Consider the following 21,159-nt stretch of genomic DNA (forward strand, 5'->3'; position numbering starts at 1 on the left):
CTTATGTGATCTCATTGTACATTTTAGAATATATCCTGATGACTTAACAAAATTACTTGGGATAATCGCTAAGATAAATTAACCATAATAAAAGACCAGACAAATTCAAGCAAATTATTAAAAGCTGTCTTTATACGCTCATAATACCATTTGCATGATAATCACTTTATTTTTTATTTTGCCTTATTTTAAAGGGAATTGGTAACAAAACAGAAATAAGTGTCAGGGGGCAAGACAGACTTATAATCTCTTCACCAAATCAGAAAAATGAAAAGCCAACTCAGAATATATCATCTCCTGAAGCAACATCTGGTCCTACAGGTAGGTGTAAAGGAGGGATATATGGCTCTTTTCTGGGAGGTCATTGTGTTCAGCTATAACATGGTAGCTTTGTTCCTATGAAACTTGTCATTATTAAAAAGTAAATATAGGCTGGGAATGGTGACTTAGTGGTAGAGTACTTGCCTAGAATGCATGAAACCCTGGGTTTGATTCCTCACTGCCACATAAACAGGAAAAAGCTGGAAGTAGTGCTGTGGTTCAAGAGGTAGAGTGCTAGCCTTGAGCAAAAAGAAGCCAGCAACAGTACTGAGGCCCTGAGTTCCAAGCCCCAGGATTGGCAAAAAAAAAAAAAAAAAATGTAAATATAGCTGGGCACCAGTGGCTTACACCTGGAATATTAGCTATTCAGGAAGCTGAGATGCAGAAGACCAAGGTTGGAACCCAACCTCTGCAGTAAAGCCCTTGAGATTCCATCTCCAAAATAACTAGCAAAAAGCAGAGTGTATAGAGGTATGACTCAAGTGGCCAAGCAAACAAACTGAACAAGTATGAGTTTAAATTTCAGTACTAGTGGGGCTGGGAATATGGCCTAGTGGCAAGAGTGTTTGCCTTGCATACATGAAGCCCTGGGTTTGATTCCTCAGCACCGTGTGTGTGTGTGTGTGTGTGTGTGTGTGTGTGTGTGTGTGTGTACATACATATATATATGCCAGAGGTGGTGCTGTGGCTCAAGTGGTAGAGTGCTAGCCTTGAGCAAAAAAAATAACTAAATAAAATAAAAATAAATTTCAGTACCAGTGCACGCACATGTGCGCATGCACACACACACACAAAAGCTATAAATTCTATATGGTAATACATGTCTGTAATCTTAGCACTTAAGAGACTAAATTAGGAAGATCATAAGTTCCAGGCCAGCCTGGATGGAGTACACAGCAAGATTGTCTGAAGAACCACAAGAGAAGGCTGGGAATATGGCCTAGTGATAAGAGTGCTCGCCTCGTATACATGAAGCCCTGGGTTCGATTCCCCAGCACCACATACATAGAAAATGGCCAGAAGTGGTGCTGTGGCTCAAGTGGCAGAGTGCTAACCTTGAGCAAAAAGAAGCCAGGGACAGTGCTCAGGCCCTGAGTCCAAGACCCAGGATTGGCAAAAAGAAAAAAAGAACCACAAGGGAATAAAAACCATGAAATCTAAATAAATTAAGTAAATGGGCCATTTCATTATCTTTTTGCACGAGAATGACATATTTGCCTTTCCAGTACTATTAGCACATTCGTGTGTGTGTGTGTGCGTGCGCGCTTGCACGCGTGTGCTGGTCTTGGGGCTTGAACTCAGGGCCTGGGTGTTGCCCCTGAGCTATTTTTGCTCAAGGCTGGTGCTCTACCACTTGAGCCACAGCTCTGCTTTCGGCTTTTTTTTATCCTCTACCGGAAACAAGATAAGATCTCTATCAAATATCAGTGATCCTTTCATTATTCATTAGTTTCAAAAGCATTAATACTTTGGTATACCCCCTGTGGTCACTGTATATGATTTTGGTACACTGGATATTGTATATATGCTTATCTGAACTAGGGAAGGGAAGGGAAAGAAAAATGAGGAAGGGTACAACAAATAAGGTAAGAAATGTACTCACTACCTTATTATGTAACTGTACCCCCTTGGTACATCAACTTGTCAATAAAATTTAATTTAAAAAAAAAGAAGCAAAAAAATAAAAGAACCAAAACAAAAAACATAACAAAAAAAAAGCATTAATACATGAGGGGACCTAGCTAATCTAATGTAACCTGTTCTCTGATTAACAGAAACTATAAAATGAAAATCAGGCTATGTTACACTTATTTAAAAGATAAATACTGAACGTTGTATGCTGGTGACCCATACCTATAATCCTAATTACTTAGGAAGCTAAACTTTGAAGATCACAGTTGGAAACCAGCCCAGGCAGAAAAGTCTTATCACTCTTATCTCCAGTTAACCAGCAAAAAGTCTGAAGCCATTATTGTTCAAATGGTAGAGTGCTAGCTTTGAGTAAAAAAGCTAAATGAGAGCTCAAGGCTTAGAGTTCAAGCCCCAGGATCAACATGTGCTAGGGTATACGTGGTACTCCATACCTGGGACCCTAGCCCTTACTGATTGCCAGCCTGGGCAAATTTAGCTTAAGAACCTTTCTGGAAAACATAACCAAAAGGACTGAGGGTATGGCTCAGGTGGTAAAATAGTGAGAACCTGAGTTCAACTCCAGTATTGCAAAGGTAGAATAGGATGAGAGAAGGCCTGTATTCAGTAAGGTAATTTTTTTTTTTTTTTTTTGGCCAGTCCTGGGGCTTGGACTCTGGGCCTGAGCACTGTCCCTGGCTTCTTTTTGCTCAAGGCTAGCACTCTGCCACTTGAGCCACAGCACCACTTCTGGCCATTTTCTGTATATGTGGTGCTGGGAAATCGAACCCAGGGCCTCATGTATATCAGGCAGGCACTCTTGCCACTAGGCCATATCCCCAGCCTCAGTAAGGTAATTTTTTAAGCAGTTGACTTTTAATTCACAGATGAGTTGGTTTATATATCAGTGTTACTGACATAATATTAAGAAAAGAGTTTGTTGCTCATTAGCTTGGTCATTTGGAATCTTAGGAAAAAAGAGGTGACTTCATTTTGTTTTCTAAAAATTTCTTTGGAATTGAAGAAGTGACTGTAATTTTTAAAAAAGACAAAATTTTCTGTGCACTACAGTTTGTCCTCTCCTCAGATTCCTCTGATGTTTTTTTTTTTTTTCTTTTCCTTCACTGACAGTTCTTATACACCAGCAGTGTATCATATGATTCCATTCAGTTCTCACACTTCGTATCTGTTTGGGATTTTTTTTGTGGGACTGTGTAGCCCAGGCTCTCTTGAACTCCTCAGCTTCCTGCCTCTACTTCTACCTCTACCTCTGCCTTCCTGCCTCCTCATGTGCTACCAGGCCTGGCTTCATAGCCTACTGTTAAAGGACTTAGTCTCCAGGATTGCTCCCAGGATTTTGTTTTGTTTTGTTTTGAGCAGGGTCTCACTCTATAGCCCAAGTTGGACGAGAATTCAAAATCCTCCTCTCTCGGTCTCCCTGAGTGCTGGGATTACAGACATGTACTATAGCACTATGGTATATCTCCAAAAATTATGACTGATTAGCTATATGTTCCTGTCACTCCTCTGCTTCATTCATTTGCAAAAGTGGCTCACAGAACTTGGGAAAATGCCTTTTATGTTTACCAGTTTATTGCAAACAGTATTATAGAAGATATAAATGAGTAGCCAGATGGAGAGGGATGCAGGACCATCATGCATGTGGAAAGGCTTGCAGAGCTTTCGTGCCCAATTTGGTCTCATTTCCCATCCAGAAGCACCTTGGGTTTCCTAATCCAGAGGTCCTACAAACCTTGTAAATCTTGATTTTCTTAGAAGATTCATCACAAAGCCATGGTGTATTACTAACTCAGTCTCCAGCCTGTCTTCTCTTTTTGGGGTGTAGGGGTGCAGCTGAGTCTTTTCACTGACCAGCCTCCACCTAGGAGTCTACCAAAGTTGCTTCATTTAAACTGGAGACATTCTATCACTTAGAAAGTCCTAACTACCTAGGAACTTTGTGCTGAGAACTAGGGTAAAGACCAGACATTAGGACAAAGGATGTATCTAGCAGCCCTGTCACTTAAAGCATTTCAGGGAATCTAGGAAAGGATCACAGGGCAAAGATATATTTATTGTATCCAAATACTCTTTTGGGAGAACAAAGTTTTAAGACTTTGAACTAGTAGTCTTCAATCAGTAGTAACTCAGGTACACCTGGGATTGAGTAGCTTGATGAGATAGTTTTATAAGGTAAGCTTAAGTAAAATTCTAATGTTTATAGTCATCACTCAGAAAAGGATTTAGGCTAGTTTTCTAAAAGCAAATGATGGAGCCAGGAATTGGTGTCTCACGCCTATAATCCTAGCTACTCAGGAAGCTGAGATCTGAGGATCATGGTTCCAAGCCAGTTCAGGCAGGAAAGCCTGTGAGACTCTTACCTTCAGGTAAGAGTCTAATGCCACCTGAAAATCTGAGGAGAATTTGTAGCTCAAGTGGTAGTGTGCTAACCTTGAGCAAAAAAGGTGAGGGACAGTGCCCAGGCCCAGAATTCAAGCCCCATGACCAACAAAGAATAAAAGGAAATAAAAGCCAATGATAGGAAGGATGCAGGATGGAGAAGTGGTATCAGAGGACATTGGACACAAATTGAGCGTGCTTACTAGCCAGTATGCTTTTATCCAGAATTGAGAAAGGAAGCTAAATTTATAATAAATAAGAGAGCAAAATCAAGAGCCAGGTTTGCTGCTTGTATCACTTCAAAGTACTATGTAATAAAATGAAATTATAATGTTGAAGGAGTAAGTGGACTTAGATTTTACATTAATTAACCATGTTTTGGAATATTGGTTTCTTTTGTTGAATATTGAAGTACCTCTTGGGTATTTTTAGTTAGGCATATCATTTATTTTTATTATCAGTTTTGTTGTTAACTGTTGTTCATTTGTCTGAATTTAAATGGGATACCTAGAATAGGTGGATCCTGAAACATCTGTAATCTCTTAACTAGGGAGAAAGTAAATTCTTCATATGGATATGGACATCGAACATATAATACTAGATTAATCCTAAATTTTATGCTTTTACTTGTAATGAAGTTTGGTTTTTTACCTTCAACTAACTACTAAACATTTAATTTTCATGTAGTCTTTTATTGTATGATTTAAGATCTTCTGTAAATTTTCATTTTCTTTTTTGTGTCTGGAAAAAGGCAGTTTCTTCATTGGGCAGGTACATGTAGTTGAGGTTGCAGAATATTACTTGAGCATTGAGCCGTCACCAACTCTGCTTTGGTTGCCAGCTCTGCTTTGATAAGCATACTTTATCTTTTTAAATAACCATTTTGGTTTTTTTCATGAGAACAGCTCTTACAGCCAGGTATCAGTGACTCATGCCTGTAGTCCTAGCTGCTCAGGATGCTGAAATCTGAGAATCATGATTCAAAGTCAGCCTGAGCAGAAAACACCATGAGATTCTTAGCTCCAATTAACTACCAGATAGCCATAAGTAGAGCTGTGACTCAAGGAAGCATGACTAGCCTTGAGCAAACAAGCTCAAGGACAGTACCCAGGACCAGCACCAAAAAATATATATCAAAAAGAGACTTATTTCCCTTCAAAAACCAATGACATCATTTACCTCCGCTAGTGTGAACTACAGGAAAAAAAATTCTTGAAGCTTTTCCTGGTGAATGTAAGGGATACATAGAATTTGTGGCACTGCTACATTTCTTTGACTTGAGGAACTTGGTTTGCATTCAGACAAGGCTTCTAAACGATTTTCCAAATCTAGAAATGCTCACACTGTCGTAGTCATAAGATGAGTAAAATATCTGTTAGTGGTTTTAAAGGTTCCTTTCAGATTTTTTTTTTTTCTCCCTCCTGGTACTGGGGCTTGAACTCTTGAGTCTGGGCACTGTCCCTGAGCTCTTCCCCGCCCCCCAGGGCTATCACTCTACCACTGAGCCACAGCTGCTCTTCCAGCTTTGGTAGTTAATTATATTGAAGTAAGAGTCATATGGACTTTCCTGCCTAGGTTGCCTTTGAACTGTAATCAAATCTCAGTCTCCTGAGTAGGTAGGAGTTAGAGATGTGAGCCACTGGTACCCTTCCTGAATTATTTTTAAAAGCCCAATTGCCTAACCCCTGATAGAGTCTCATATGCATTTCATAGTACAATTATATTATCATCCTCAAAAACCAAGTCTTTGATGACTTCTAAGCTGTTCTATTTCTTTTTTGTTTCCCCTGGTAGGTAGGTAGTACTTGGATACTGGTGATGATACTTCTGTATGCCGAAGCCAGTATTGTGACTCACATTTATTTTGAATTTCTGTTATAAGCACGATGATTTCATGCTTTACTACTTTTTATTTGGAATCACCATTTAGCTCTCTATTTTTAATTTTGATTTTTGTTTTAAAATGTCTCAATTTTAATAAGGGTCTCTGGAATCCTCCTTGGTCAGTGAGAGTAGTATGTCTGTTGTCTTAGTTACCACTTCATCAGTGTAAGCAGAAGAGAGAAGAGGAGGAAGCTAACACCTTTATTCGTGACTTACCTGCTGGAAATGATTGATCAGAACTCCTAAACATGTTTACCTGCTTTCAAAACTAAAATGTAAAAAAAAGAAAGAAATCTTCCTGTGTTTGTATAATAAAAATCCTTTGTAGATCCTAGTCTTGGCTCATGGGCCTTTACAAATTAAGCTATTAAATAATTTTTGTGCCCCCAAATATTTAAAGTCTTCTTTTATGATGCAGCTAGCATTTATTACTGTGTTGGTTGCATTTATTCAAATGATCCCAATCAATTCTTGTTAACTACCTTATGAATTATATATTATTATTACCCTCCTTTTGTCTAGAAGCTAAAGCTCCACATGTGAAATCAGTTGTCCTGCGTCATGCAACAAGTATATGGTTTCGATCCATGTGTGCCTGAATCCAAATCCCTGATCTTAACTATGCCATATAGTCTCTAAACTCAAAGGGGGTCAGGTTGAAGGAAATGATTTGAAGGTCAAAGATGGGATATAGAGGAAGTGAACCCCTCACTTTAAAAATATCAGATTCTCCAGTGGAAAATGCCCCTGCCTCAGAACAAGAATAGCTTGTTTGTAGCACTCAGTCAAGACTGCGGGCTTCCACCTCCTGGCCCTGGTACTGCCTTGCCATTGACCCTGGTGTCTGCTAACCCCCTTTCACAGCAGAGGGTCCATTTCATGTCTGGGTATGCCCCCCGAGTGAGGCCACAAATCCTGGCTGCTGCGTGGGCACAGCCCATCAGGCCAGAAAGTACACGCAGGAGGACACCAAAGAGGCTTCTCTGGCCATCCGGCCCACCACTTTGTGGCTGCTGATAGCCTGGGTATATGGGTCCCATCATCTTAAAATCTTTTTAGTGACTTTTAATTAAAATTCTAAAATAGTGAGTAAGCAAAGCAAGGAAATGGGTCAGGTCTTAACTGCACGAATGTCAAGCTATTCTTAAATAAGTTTTTGTTCGTGTGTTTAAATTATCTCTTAGGCTCAGTAGAAAAGAAACAACAGAGAAGATCAATTAGGACTCGATCTGAATCAGAGAAATCCACTGAGGTTGTGCCAAAGAAGAAGATCAAAAAGGAGCAGGTTGGCTTCCTACATGTAGAGAGTTAAAGCATTGTATATGTACAATTTGTGGCTTATCTTGGTATCTCAAAAGAAAGAGGAACTTTCCCTGCTCTCTGAGTTTCCTTTCTACACTGTCTTACTCTTCTGTCCTGGCAGGTTGCAGTGCCCAGTTCTAATTCAGCAATCCCTGTGATTCTGCTTCAAGCATTTTCACGAGGGGGGAAAAAAAAAGTCAGGCTTTGGGAGATGGGAAGCCAGTGGTGTGATACTCACAAAATCCCCTCACATTTATTTTTAAAATTCTTTTATAAGCACAGTGATTTCATGTCTTCATGAGTTTTATTTGGAACCATCATTGAGTTCTCCCCCTTAAATTTTTGCTTTTTTAATCTGCTGGTATGTATTATTTTTGTTTTTTAAGCCAATCAAATTAATTTAACTTATATGCCTATATTTAAGAAGCAGATAATTGTAGAGGATCTGTTTTTTTCTGTTGGCATCACAGAGTTTTGGAATGTTATTTTTCCAGTGGAATGGCACTCACCTGGTTATCAGATAGACAGTATTCAAATTTTTAAAAGAGTGTGTTGTGGAGCCATTTTGAATGTGTTCAAGCAGTGTAATCAGTGTAGTAACGTTCATACTAGATTACCTTTTCAAAGAACCTTTTAGAAACTATTCTTTAAGCTTGTAATCAGAATTTTCTTAATTTTTTTTAAAGTTGAAAGATTATCCATTTTTACAATCTGGATGCCTACCATTAAAAAATAAAATTCTGGGCTGGGGATATAGCCTAGTGGCAAGAGTGCCTGCCTCGGATACACAAGGCCCTAGGTTCGATTCCCCAGCACCACATATACAGAAAACGGCCAGAAGCGGCGCTGTGGCTCAAGTGGCAGAGTGCTAGCCTTGAGCGGGAAGAAGCCAGGGACAGTGCTCAGGCCCTGAGTCCAAGGCCCACGACTGGCCAAAAAAAAAAATAAATAAAATAAAATTCTAATAGTATTAGTTCCAATAAGTTTTATATTTTAAAACCGCTATGGAAGAATGTGGACTTTCTTATTTAAAGTATTGCATTTATAATTTTAAGCTTCCAAATTTAAAAGTTAACTTTGTGGGTGCTCTATGATGTCACAAGCATGTAAAACAATTTTTTCCAGAATAGCTAAAATTAAATAATATACTGATTTGTCATCTATTTATCATATTAACTTTCATACTTAGGAAATTCCAAAAAATCTTTCTAAGCTTTTGCAGACCTGTAGTTTTCATTACCAAAATGAAGTTGTGACTTTGCCACCTGGTTTCCAAATTCAGTGTGTGACCAGTCAGTTAATAAGCAGAATAAGTACAAAAATGGGATAAATTGTTAATGCCACTGTGTTATATATAGTTAGTCGTAAACAATATCAGTGATTGTTTAGAAGATTTTATATTTGTATGACTAATTGTATCTTATTAAAAAAAAGCATTTCTGTTGTATGTTTTTTACCTGTTGTAAAAAATAAAATTTTTTAAAAAGCTTAGAACAATCCTTAAATATTTACAAAATGTGTTTCAACATGCATTTTTCACCACATCTAAACATGAAATTCAATTCATAGCTTAATCAGGAACTCCTCCAAATAGCATCCTTTCTCTAATTCCCGTGCTTCAATCCTCAAATTACCCATGTTTTACATATACATTGGCAGAATAACTTCTGATCTCGCTCTCCTAATGTAGGATCAAGACACTGTTCATAAGACACTCAAGAAAGTACTTTTGCAATATCACAAACTTATTTTCTTAAGTTTGTACTAGCAGCAGAAGTGTTGAGCTTCCAGCTGTCTGGAGCCCTGTAGCGCTCTCTACAGAGAGGGTCCTGATTCCCAGCAACTTAGCAGTGAGTGCAGGCGCCGAGGGGTCTTAAGTGGCGTGAGTTACATTAACCTGAGTTTCATAGTAAGTAAAAATTTATCCTAACGTCTTTGGGGCGGGAGGGGTTTACAGCAACATTGGGGCTGGTTGCAGAAACAACCCCTCTCCTGCCTCCCAGACACTGAGGAAAGTATTCTTTTTCTATTCATATTCCCAGGGCATGGTGGGAAAGGTCTTTGCTAGAGAGCATGTGGCTGTGTGTTGTCACTTGGTATTCAGCGCAGGCAGCTAGGATTTAAATCTCCCCTGACTTTATGCCAGAGACTTGACCCAGAACATGGGACTGAGTTTAGTTTTCAGATACATTGATCACTCATCACTACTTAGATTGATGAAAGTCTTATTTTTTTTCCCTGTAATTTAAAAGTGAAAAAATTCCTTGTTAATGCTGTAATTTTTTTTCTTTAAATAGGTTGAAACAGTTCCTCAGGCTACAGTGAAGACTGGATTACAAAAAGGTGAGTTGCTACTATAATGTTGCTTTGCATTTCCTTGATTAAACCAGTTTTAAGATTTTTTTTATTTTGTACTTCATGTATTTTTGTCTGTCTCTGTAAATCACTGTTGTTGCTTTTCAGTGTGAAATTAAAATATTCCATTGTGTGTGTCTGTGTCTGTGTGTATGCGTGTGTGTGTGTGTGTGAGAGAGAGAGAGAGAGAGAAAGAGAGAGAGAGAGAGAGAGAGAGAGAGACTTGTTAAGTTGATCTCACTCTGTGCCTCCACATGAAGTCTTACTTGTTTTGGTAAATTGGAGAACACCGCATAGACTTGCTACTGTTTCCAACTTTTCTCCGTAAGATTGTGGGGTTTCACTGGCTTATAAACTAGGGATGTGACGAATCCACTTTTTTTGGTATTCGACTGAATACCGAATAGTAGCTATAAATGTCAAAAATGGACTATGACAAATCAGACAAGACAACTTGATTGAAAAATAATGTTGCCACACTTACTTTTACAGTGCTGTAAAACCTTTCTGTAAATTAAAATGATCCATAGCATACTTATGGCCATTATTAAATGATCATATGTGAATCTATTTGAAATATGCACAAAGGTTAAGAAACCTTAAAGTTATATCTGTATTTTCTGTGTGCAATTTGACTACAGTACAAACTCTATAGCATGTTTCATGCATTTTTGGTGAGCTCAAACTGTATTTGTAGTTTACTCTGGGCAAATTGCATTATTTAAAAATAAATAAATAAAAAATAAAACAACAGCCTCTCTGCATTCTCGGGGAGAAGTCTGCAGCGATGGTCTCCGTGGAGATCCTCAGCAGAACTGAACAGCCTCTCGGAGGGAACACTGCTTGGCGGAGCTCCAAGAAAGACATCGCGATCGCTGCGAGATTAGGAGGCCTGATTGCGTTGTGTTTCCACCATTCCACAGGGTCGGCGGACCGGGGAGTGCAGGGCTCTGTCAGATACAGTGACAGCTCCGTCTCCGCAGCGGTTGAGGAAACCGTGGACTGAGATTCCTGTACAATTTCATCCCAGAAACTCCAGACTTGTAGTCACCATTCAAGATTTCTTTGTCGGCGGCTCGATAAACAGTTCCTTTTGTTTTTGACTTTGCCAATCATCATTATTGGCTTGGTTTCTTCTTCAAGACTGAATAATTGCTTTAACATTCAAATGATTTTTTTGTTGTTGATTTTTTTTTTTTTTTTTTTTTTGGTTTGAGCTGGATGGGTACAGCTTAAATCATGGGTCCAGCCTGAAAACCACCATTTAATGTACACTGATCAATTCCAACATGGACTGTTTTTCTTGTTTTTGTTTTTAAATAAAGCATCATTAATGCATATCTCCAGGGCTTTGCCAAACAGCTCAAACTGTATACATTGCAATCATTAAAAGCTCTTATTTTTTTTAATATTAGTGCCGTTATGGAGAACAGCATGACAGCTGTCTTCAGCAGTCTGTCATTTTTCTAGCGTTTTCTGAAACTCTTCGGAAATGGCGGTACCTGTGTTTCCCTTCGAAAGCCTCTCAGTACAGCACTCCTCCTATTCCTCTGTTAAAACTCCTTGTTAATCCAGTGATTTTAGGCCAAGGAAATATTTTGTGGTGGTGTTCTGGGTCCATACACCAGCAATGAAGGACATAGATTTGTGTACTTGTGTTTTTTAATCAGCATTAACATGGGCAGGCACCCTCATTTCTAGATGTCAGGAAGCACTGAGTGAAAAACTTGTAGGATGGGATGTGATAACAAAGTTCCAGTAATCTGAGCAGGCTCCTGAGCCCCACATCCTCCACCACAGAACATGGCTATACACCAAGTGCTGCTCCCACTCAGCCTGTTGCGGATCTTCATGGCCTCAGGAGACTTGTTTCTCCATGGTCTCTTCTGGACTGCACACTTCCACCATAGCTTGCTGGGCTGATCTAGATGTCTGTCTGTTGTATGGAAATTTTGGGGGAAAAAATCCAAAACACAAACTGTGGGTGGAAATATTAACCGTCTCCTTGGTTCCTTGGTATTCACCGTGCCTGATCTGCACATTTCATCGTGGCTGTTTCTGTATAGCCTATACTGCATTAGCCCAAGAGATTGTTGCTTTGTAACTTTTTGCACTATTGTTTTGGCTGGATTTGTATTACACACAGTTTTAAAAAAAATTCCACACTATTCTCTGTCTTTTTTTTTTTTTTCATACTTATTCCTTCCTGCAACAATTGCACAGAGGCTTCTCATCCAGCTCCTCATGATTTGGCTGCATTGAATACCGATTGTCCGCATACGATCCTCAACAGTGCGCCTCTCAGATGGCAGGGCGTGTACAGTGCTGCCGCATTTGTTACTGCTCACAATAAATGCCACTTCACCAAGGAAGCCTCAGATAAACAATTATGAACACTCAAAATTTATTGGGGGGACAATAATCAACTGAATTGCAAAATTTTGGGGAAAATGGCACTATCCGTGTACGATTCGAATACAAATCAAAGATTTGTCACATCCCTAATAAAAACAAGATGGAGATGTCTCTGCAACCATATTTGTAAACTACACAGTGTGTTGGGTTTTATGTCTTCCCCCCTCCAAATCGAATGGTGCTTTGAGTTGCTCCAAATCAACTGGCTGTCCTTCAGTTTTGATACACTTGGTTTTTAGGTTGGAACTTGGGCTGTGTTGACTGAAAATAGCTTTAGAGCTATTTTAGAGCAGGAGAACTGAATTAAATGTTTTAATAGAACAATTATAAGTTAAATCATTCACTACAAGAAAGGTCAGAAGCTCATGAAGTTTTGACATCAACTTCAGTATTACAAAGAGATCTGTGCTTTTTTTTTCCTCCTACACTAAAGGAAAGAGTTTGGGAAAAGAAAATATTCTCCCACAAAAAAAAAATTAAATGACAAACCTTAAGTATTACCTAGGATTAATTTTAGTGTGTTGTATTAAGGTGCCAGCGAGATTTCAGATTCCTGTAAACCTCTAAAGAAAAGAAGTCGAGCCTCAACAGATGTAGAAATGACTAGTTCTGCATACAGAGACACGTCTGACTCCGATTCTAGAGGACTGAGTGATCTGCAGGTAAATATGTGCCTGGATCTGGGTAGGATTGTCTTTTTTTGCTTTGCTAACAAATGTACTATAGTATAATGCTTTGTCTGGCTTACTTGGAGAAATGAGGGAAATTTCTAAATACTTGCATACTCTTTTTTTTTTTTTTTTTTTTTTTTGGTCGTGGGGCTTGAACTATGGGCCTGGACATTGTCCCTGACTGAGCTCTTCAGCTCAAAGCTAGTGCTCTACCACTTGAGCCACAGCGCCATTTCCTATTTTCTGGGGTTAACTGGAGATAAGTCTCATGGACTTGCTTGCCCCAACTGGCTTTGAACTGTGATCCTCAGATCTCAGCCTCCTGAGTAGCTAGGATTACAGGGGTGAGTCACAGGCATATACTTAGAGGACAAAAATGATTGGTTATTTTATAACTTGTGGCTTTTGTTCAGTTTTGCTTTTTGAGACAAGATCTCTGTCCATGTGTAGCCCAGGATGGCTTCAAACTTAAAATCCTCCTGCCTCAGCCTCCTGAGTACTGGGATTACAGTTATGAACCACCGTATTTGCCCTTATGTTTGCCTTAATTTTACAGATCTCTCACATCACAGAATTAGATCTTGCTGGGTGCTGGAGGCTCATGCCTATAATCCTACCTAATAGGAAGCTGAGGTCTGAGGATCATGGTTCAAAGCCAGCCTAGGCAGGAAAGTCCACAAGACTTTTATCTCCAGTTAACCACAAAAAGCTAGAAGTTGAGGTATAGCTTAAGTGGTAGAGCATCAGCCTTGAGCAAATGAGCTAAGTGTGCAAGCCCTGAGTTCAAACCCAAGTACTAGCACCAAAACAGTAAATTTAGGGCTGGGAATGTAGCATAGTGGTAGAGCGTTTGCTTAGCATGAAGTCCTGAGTTCAATCCTCAGCACCACGTAAACAGAAAAAGGCTGGAAGTGGTGCTGTGGCTCAAATGGTAGAGTGCTAGCCTTGAGCAAAAGAGGGTGAGGGATAGTGCCTAGGCCCTGAGTTCAAGCCCCAGGACTAGCAAAAAAAGTAACTTTAAAAAATCATAGATCTTAGTTGGTTTTTAAATTTTAACTACAATTTCTCCCTCAAACAGCAGGCATATGGTATCCATGGGTTTTAGAAAGAAAAAAGAGGTGTGTCAGTAGCTATCTGATCAATCCATACCAGGATTTTCATTGCATGTAACTTCAAGGAGAGTTAGTTCTGTTTTGTTTTTCTTTTAAGATATGCTCTGTTTTCTATATAGGTAGGCTTCGGAAAACAAGTAGATAGTCCTTCAGGTACTGCAGATGCAGACATGTCTGATGCACAGTCCATGGATTCAAATTTGTCCCGAAGAGCTGTTGGCAGTAGGAAGGACACCGTGTGTCAGGTAGGCAGGAGGCTGGTCCTCCGGCTGATCATAATTGCCATCATGTTTGATATGCAGAAAGAAGGCATTGTGTTTCCAAATTGTGATGCTACCTTAAGGATACAGACTTGAAAGTTCTTTATTTTCTCCTTTTCTGAGTTGATATACTTGTCATCAAATGCAAGTGCCAGTCATCTTTTTGATATTAACTGGAAGTAAATGGCAGATGACTGATTTCAAATACTTTTTCCTAAATTTGAGCTTATGAACTTTTAAGTGTATTTTTACTCTGTTGGGAAAATATTGCTTTGTCCCTTGAAGAAAAGCTAAACTATGCAATCACAAAGAAGGAATAATAAAAGGTCAAGTATGATTTTTCAACTTTTGATGCCATGGTGGTTTTGGAAATAGCTATGTAGTTCAGAGGTCTGCACAGGGAAGTCCAAGGACAGCCTCTCCAGGAAACTTGTTAGAAAAGCAGATTCTGGGCCACCCTAAACCCACTGGCTTTGAAACTCTGGAGAAGAACCCAGTGACCTGTATTTTAGTAAGCCATCTGTGGGATTCTGATGCCTGCCAGCTGGAGAAACACGGTGTTTTGTTTTGTTTTTGCTTTGGCCATTTTATAGATCTGTGAAAGCCCTGGTGACTCTCTGACTCCATGTGAGGGAGAATGCTGCAGACACTTCCACTTGGAATGCCTGGGGTTGACATCACTTCCTGATGGGAAGTTTATCTGCACAGAGTGTAGCACTGGTAAGCTACTCCAAGGACATGGAGAGGGAGGAGTGACATCTCCCCTAACATCTGATTCTCTCTCCACTTTTTTTCTGACTTTCCTCCTCTCCTCCTATGGGTATTTCAGTAATTAAGACACCATCCAATGATTAGAATTCCCAGATACAAACTTCTTCCTACCAGTCAGTGTCTGTACCATAAATCTAGCAAAACATCAAGGTAAGTTTGTGTTAAGTAAAGAATTGTACAAGGAATGTGAATTGAGATTTTTCAGATAGTTTTGAAAAATTTTTTGTGCTCAATAAGTTGATTTAAAATCCTTTCATTTTAATAGACTAGAATTAAGTTTCACTCGAAACTGTAACCATGCTGAATCTGTTTTAGTGGAAAGAGAGCTACTGGAAATTTTATTTTATTTTAATAACTTCTCCTTCTCCTTTTTCTTCTCCTTCTTCTTTTTCCTTTGCCAGTCCTGGGGCTTGAACTCAGGGCCTGGGCACTGTCCCTGGCTTCTTTTTGCTCAAGGCTACCACTTTACCTCTTGAGCCATAGTGCCACTTCTGACCTTTTCTATATATGTGGTGCTGAGGAATTGAACCCAGGGTTTTGTGCATTCTAGGCAAGCACTCTACCGCTAAGCCCCACATTCCCAGCCCTAGAAATTTTATTTTAAACTTGAATTCACCATTTCTTTCTTATTTCATTATGCATACTGCCATCTGTCAGAATAACATATATACAAAAAGAGAAACATTCCAGTTTGTTTCTTTTCTCTGTAATCCTGATTAAACTCAAGGAAAGCAATAACTGTTGTTCAGTCTGAAACAACATAGCAAGGAAAAAACTGAGCTGTGTGTGCTCACATGAGAGTGTGTGTGTGTGTTTGTGTGTAGGATTTTGATTTTGTTGTTTGAAGGGATTTTTGTTTTAAGAGTTGAGAAAAAAAAAGTTAAATGGATATCAAGTATATATGATATGTTGACTTTCTTACCTTTTACCTTCTTTTTCTCTATTTGGATTCTTAACGTTTATTTTTATCTTCTCTCATTTAAATATATGCCCCCTAAAATCCTTTAGTAATTTTATTGAACACTTGCTAAATACTGGGTGCTGGTAATACTGTGTTATCCTTTTTTTTTTTTTTTTTTTTTTTGGCCAGTCCTGGGCCTTGGACTCAGGGCCTGAGCACTGTCCCTGGCTTCTTCCCGCTCAAGGCTAGCACTCTGCCACTTGAGCCACAGCGCCGCTTCTGGCCGTTTTCTGTATATGTGGTGCTGGGGAATCGAACCTAGGGCCTCGTGTATCCGAGGCAGGCACTCTTGCCACTAGGCTATACCCCCAGCCCTGTGTTATCCTTGATATTAACATGAGGATATTATGAGATATGTACCATTATTATTCCCATTTTGTAAAAGAGGAAAAATGAGTTTAGAATTTAGCACATTTCCCAGTGAAGGTGGGATTTGAAACTTGGAACAGTTTGCCACCTTGTAGTCTCTGGGAAAGACTACATTATTTTGTTTTCTTGGCCTTCCATATACATTTTTTTTTTTATATGTCTGTGCCGGTCCTGGAGCATAAAGCAGGGCTTGGGCACTGTCCCTGAGCTTTTTTGCTCGAGGTTAGTACTCTACCACAGTAGAGCCACAGCTCTACTTCGGGTTCATTTTAATGTTTTTTTGGTAGTTAATTAGAGTTAAGAATCTCATGGACTTTCCTTCCTAGGTTGCCTTGGAACCATGATTCTCAAATCTCAGCTTCCTGAGTAGCTAGCATTATAGGCACAAGCCACCAGTACCTAACAAAACCTGTGATCCTGTTATGTTAGAGATCTGTAAAATTAAGGCACTTCTAAAGCCAGGCACGATGGTGTGCAACCATAATTCCAGTACTCAGGAGGCTGAGGCAGAAGGATCTTAAGTTTGAAGCCAGCTTGGGTTTCACATGGATGGAGATCCTGTCTCAAAAAAACAAAAGCTAAAATAAAATAATAAGTTACAAAATAACTTTTTTTTTTCTAGTCCTGGGCCTTGAACTCAGGGTCTGAGCCCTGTGTCTCAGCTTCTTTGGCTCAAGGCTAGCACTCTAGCTCTCTACACTTGCGCCACAGTGCCACTTCCGGCTTCTTCTGTTGATGTGGCACTGAGGAATCCAACCCAGGGCTTCATGCATGCTAGGCAAGCACTCTACCACTAAGCCACATTCCCAGCCATAACTTCATTATTGAATATTTATGGTAGGCAAGCACATTTCCCAGTAGTCCCTGTTCCTAAAGCTCTAGTACTTTGTAACCTGCATGACCATTTTAAGAATTTAAATATGCAATCCTGATTTGAACTAATAATTGGAAGGACCATATGTATTTTCAGTCTTGAAATATTCCTAGAGTTTATCTCCTAACTTTAGAAGCCAATAGAATTCTGGCAACAAAGATGAAGTAGAGTCTTATTTGGTACATACCTATTGGAAATTTTCTTGTTTTTTTGCCAGTCCTGGGGCTTGAACTCAGGGCCTGAACACTGTCCCTGGCTTCTTTTTGCTCAAGGCTAACACTCTACCATTTGAGCCACAGCACCACTTCCAACTTTTTCTGTTTATGTGGTGCTGAGGAATCGAACCCAGGGCTTCATGTATACGAGGCAAGCACTTTACCACTAGGCCATATTCCCAGCCCCTATTGGAAACTTAAGAGGAAAATTTACTTTATAAACAAATAGAATCGAGTTGGAGAACTTACATTTCCTGATTTTAAAACTATCAAAACAAGGGCTGGGGGGCTGGGGATATAGCCTAGAGGCAAGAGTGCCTGCCTCGGATACACGAGGCCCTAGGTTCGATTCCCCAGCACCACATATGCAGAAAACGGCCAGAAGCGGCGCTGTGGCTCAAGTGGCAGAGTGCTAGCCTTGAGCGGGAAGAAGCCAGGGACAGTGCTCAGGCCCTGAGTCCAAGGCCCAGGACTGGCCAAAAAAAAAAAAAAAAAAAAAAAAAAACAACAAGGGCTGGGAATATGGCCTAATGGTAGAGTGCTTGTGTCATATACATGAAGCCTTGGGTTCGATTTCTCAGCACCACATATATGGAAAAAGCCAGAAGTAGTACTGTGTGGCTCAGGTGGTAGAATGCTAGCCTTGAGCAAAAAGAAGCCAGGGACAGTGCTCAGCCCTGAGTTCTAGCTCCATGACTGCCCCCCCCCCCAAAAAAACTATCACAACATTGATAAAGATAACAGACATATACTAATGAAATAGAGAATAAAACCTACAAATAAACCCTTGCATATATGGTCAAGTGATTTTTTTTTTTTTGGTTGTTGGGCTTGAACTTGGCTCCTAGACACTGTACCTGAGTTTTTGTATGCAAGCCTAGCACTCTACCCCTTTGAGCCATAGCTCCACTTCGGAGTTTTGAGTAGTTAATTGGAAATAATAGTTTTATAGGGACTTTCTGCCTGACCTGGCTTTGAACTACAATCCTCATATCTCAGCCTCATGAGTAGGATTACAGGCATGAGCCACTGGTGCCCAGCTTAAATTTTTTTTAAAGGTTTTTGATTTGGGGAGAATATTTTTTTTGGCCATGGCAGTACTGGAGTTGGAACTCAGGTTCTCACACTTGCTAGGCAAGAGCTCTGCAATTGAGCTACATTTCTAGTTCTGGTCAAATGATTTTTGACAAGGTGTAAAGACTGCTAATTGGGAAAAAGATAATCTTTATAACAAATGAGCCTAGAAAAATGAGTATATGTGCAAAAGAATGAAGTCAGGCACTTTGTTTTCCGTTCTTTTCTGCTAGCACAGGGGCTTGGCTTTTTTGCTCACAGAGGGCACTCTACTACTTAAGCCACGCCTTCTATTCTGACTTCTTGCTGGTTAATTGTAAATAGGAATCTCTTGAATTTGTCTGCAAAGGCTGGCTTCAAACTGAATCTCAAATCTCAGGCTCCTGAGTTGCTAGGATTTGAGGCCTGAACCATGGTACCCACTTTTATTTGTTTTTTGAGATAGAGTCTTTCTGTGTAGGTCTCGCCTTACCTGTAATACTACATAACCCATGCTAGCCTCAAACTCATAATCTTACTGCTTTTCCTTCTTGCTAATTAGACTACCACTTTTTGTTATTTAAGACAAATATATTTTCTGGAAAAAATCACTTCCTTTTTACCACTTTGAATAAGAAGGATAATGGACTAAGATTACAAGCCAGATGCCAGTGACTCACACCTGTAATCCTAGATACTCAGGAGGCTGAGATCAGGGGATTGCACTTCAAAGCCAGCCTGGGCAGGAAAATCTGTGAGACTTATCTCCAATTAACCACCAGAAAACAGGAAGTGGCACTTTGGCTCAAAGTGGTAGAGCATCAGCCTTGAGCATAAAAGCTCAAGGACAGCACCCAGGCCCTGAGTTCAAACCACACATCCACCAACAACAAAAAAGAAAGGAAGGAAGGAAGGACTAATTCATTGTGAGAAGGGTGGGTACCTTTACCTTTCACATGCTAGAGATCTAATATAAGTCAAAGGAGTTAGACAATTCAGCTATTAGTTTATCACTTGCACTAGTTAGAACTTATAGGCTATTACAATCATGCATATGAAGAGCACTCTTTATTTTTACATAGAGTGGTTCATGCATTACTTAGTCAAATTTGTCTTCTATATACATGCTATGATATAATTCAGAATTACAAATATGCTATAGAAAAATAATAAGGAAAACCCTATTGTATTTTATTTCTAAAGTCAAGGCCTCAAAAATATGCAGATGTCACAGTTATAACTACTTTTTTATTGTAAAGGTAACTACTCATTTTAAAGAATTTTTATAATTCAGGTAATTTGAAAACTCAAGGAATAATCTTGTAATTTAATTGTTTTGCAAAGCAAAAACCAATACTATTTCTCCTGTTTCTATTCTTATTTTTTTATTTAATTTATTTATTAATTGAACACAAATTCTTTGACAAGGTGTTGTGCAAAAAGGGTACAGTTACATAGTAGGGCAGTGTGTATATTTCTTGTGATATCTTACACCCTGGTTTTCTTTCCCTTCCCTAGGTCAGGTAGACATATATACAATACACAATGTATCAAGAACATATACAGTATTCACGTGGCCAAGCCCAAGAAAATTTGCCTAGGACTTTAAATGTAATGTCGATATTAGACAATATGTCGACAGTAGTCTTATATGAACGTACATACTATTCTTATTTTTATAGGGATGATTTTTTAAAAAGCAAAAGATTTCAATACTTTCCAAGGGCTGTTATCAAAATACCCATTAAGTATTTGGCTAATTATCATAATTTGCAGTTTTCTTTCCAACTGAGCATTTTTCTGTATCTTTTCGCTTTTTTTTGTTTCTTGTCCATTTATGTTTTGTAGTCTTATTACTTGCTAGTATTTTTATTTCTAAGTACATAAAAATGTTATTATCAAAATATCATAATTAACTTTTCTAACTCATGTCTCTTCATGATTATCACTCTTTTTTTTTTTTCTTTTTTTTTGGGGGGGGGAGAGATTGAGGGTTGGCCTCCATGGCCTGATAAATGCTAATAGTATGCATGTGCTCTATCACAGACTTATACCCCAGGCCTTGATCCAGGCCTTTTAAAATCCGATACCTCTATTTACTTCTGGCTATCACCAGAGATAGCTATCATTATCAGTTTGGTCAGTAATCCTGCAAATCTTTCTGTGTCTGTGTAACATTTTGTATATGTTTAACAAAAATATATCATACCATTTTCCTGTAGGAGCTCTCTTTATGTCAAAAAGAAGTACATCCTATGTAGTTATTGCACAGTGTTCATTATGTACACATATCATTGTTTATTTCTCTCTTCCCCTATGGAGGGAATATGAGCTGCTTTCAGTTTTGGAGTTACAAACAATGCTGCAGTAAACATCTATTCATGTAAATGTCTTCACCAAATACTAGAACTAGAATTTCTAGGCTATAAGGTGTGATTGTGCTTTTATCTCAATAAATAAATATTGCCTTGTTGTCTCCTAGGATAGTTCTTTCCAACATTAATTCCTACCCATTATGCGTGAGAGTATTTTTCCTATGCTCTAATCAACAATTGGTATTATCCAAC

The 21,159-nt window shown here is 39.1% G+C and overlaps 1 protein-coding gene across 4 annotated transcripts in view; it reads left to right on the forward strand.

Moving 5' to 3' along the window:
• Window positions 1-21,159, forward strand: part of Nsd3 (nuclear receptor binding SET domain protein 3) — a 120,455-nt gene that overhangs the window by 66,331 nt on the left and 32,965 nt on the right. For 3 of the 4 annotated variants that reach the window (XM_048330279.1, XM_048330280.1, XM_048330281.1), the window contains exons 7-12: window positions 195-321; window positions 7,419-7,519; window positions 9,834-9,879; window positions 12,838-12,968; window positions 14,209-14,334; window positions 14,943-15,069. In XM_048330279.1, coding sequence (XP_048186236.1) covers window positions 195-321; window positions 7,419-7,519; window positions 9,834-9,879; window positions 12,838-12,968; window positions 14,209-14,334; window positions 14,943-15,069 — 658 coding nt within the window. Of the gene's footprint in view, window positions 1-194; window positions 322-7,418; window positions 7,520-9,833; window positions 9,880-10,814; window positions 12,625-12,837; window positions 12,969-14,208; window positions 14,335-14,942; window positions 15,070-21,159 lie in introns of those variants that run through there. The other variant, XM_048330282.1, reaches the window with a different exon arrangement.

The sequence above is a fragment of the Perognathus longimembris genome, chromosome 21, assembly GCF_023159225.1.
Source record: "Perognathus longimembris pacificus isolate PPM17 chromosome 21, ASM2315922v1, whole genome shotgun sequence".
NCBI classification, from domain to species: domain Eukaryota; kingdom Metazoa; phylum Chordata; class Mammalia; order Rodentia; family Heteromyidae; genus Perognathus; species Perognathus longimembris.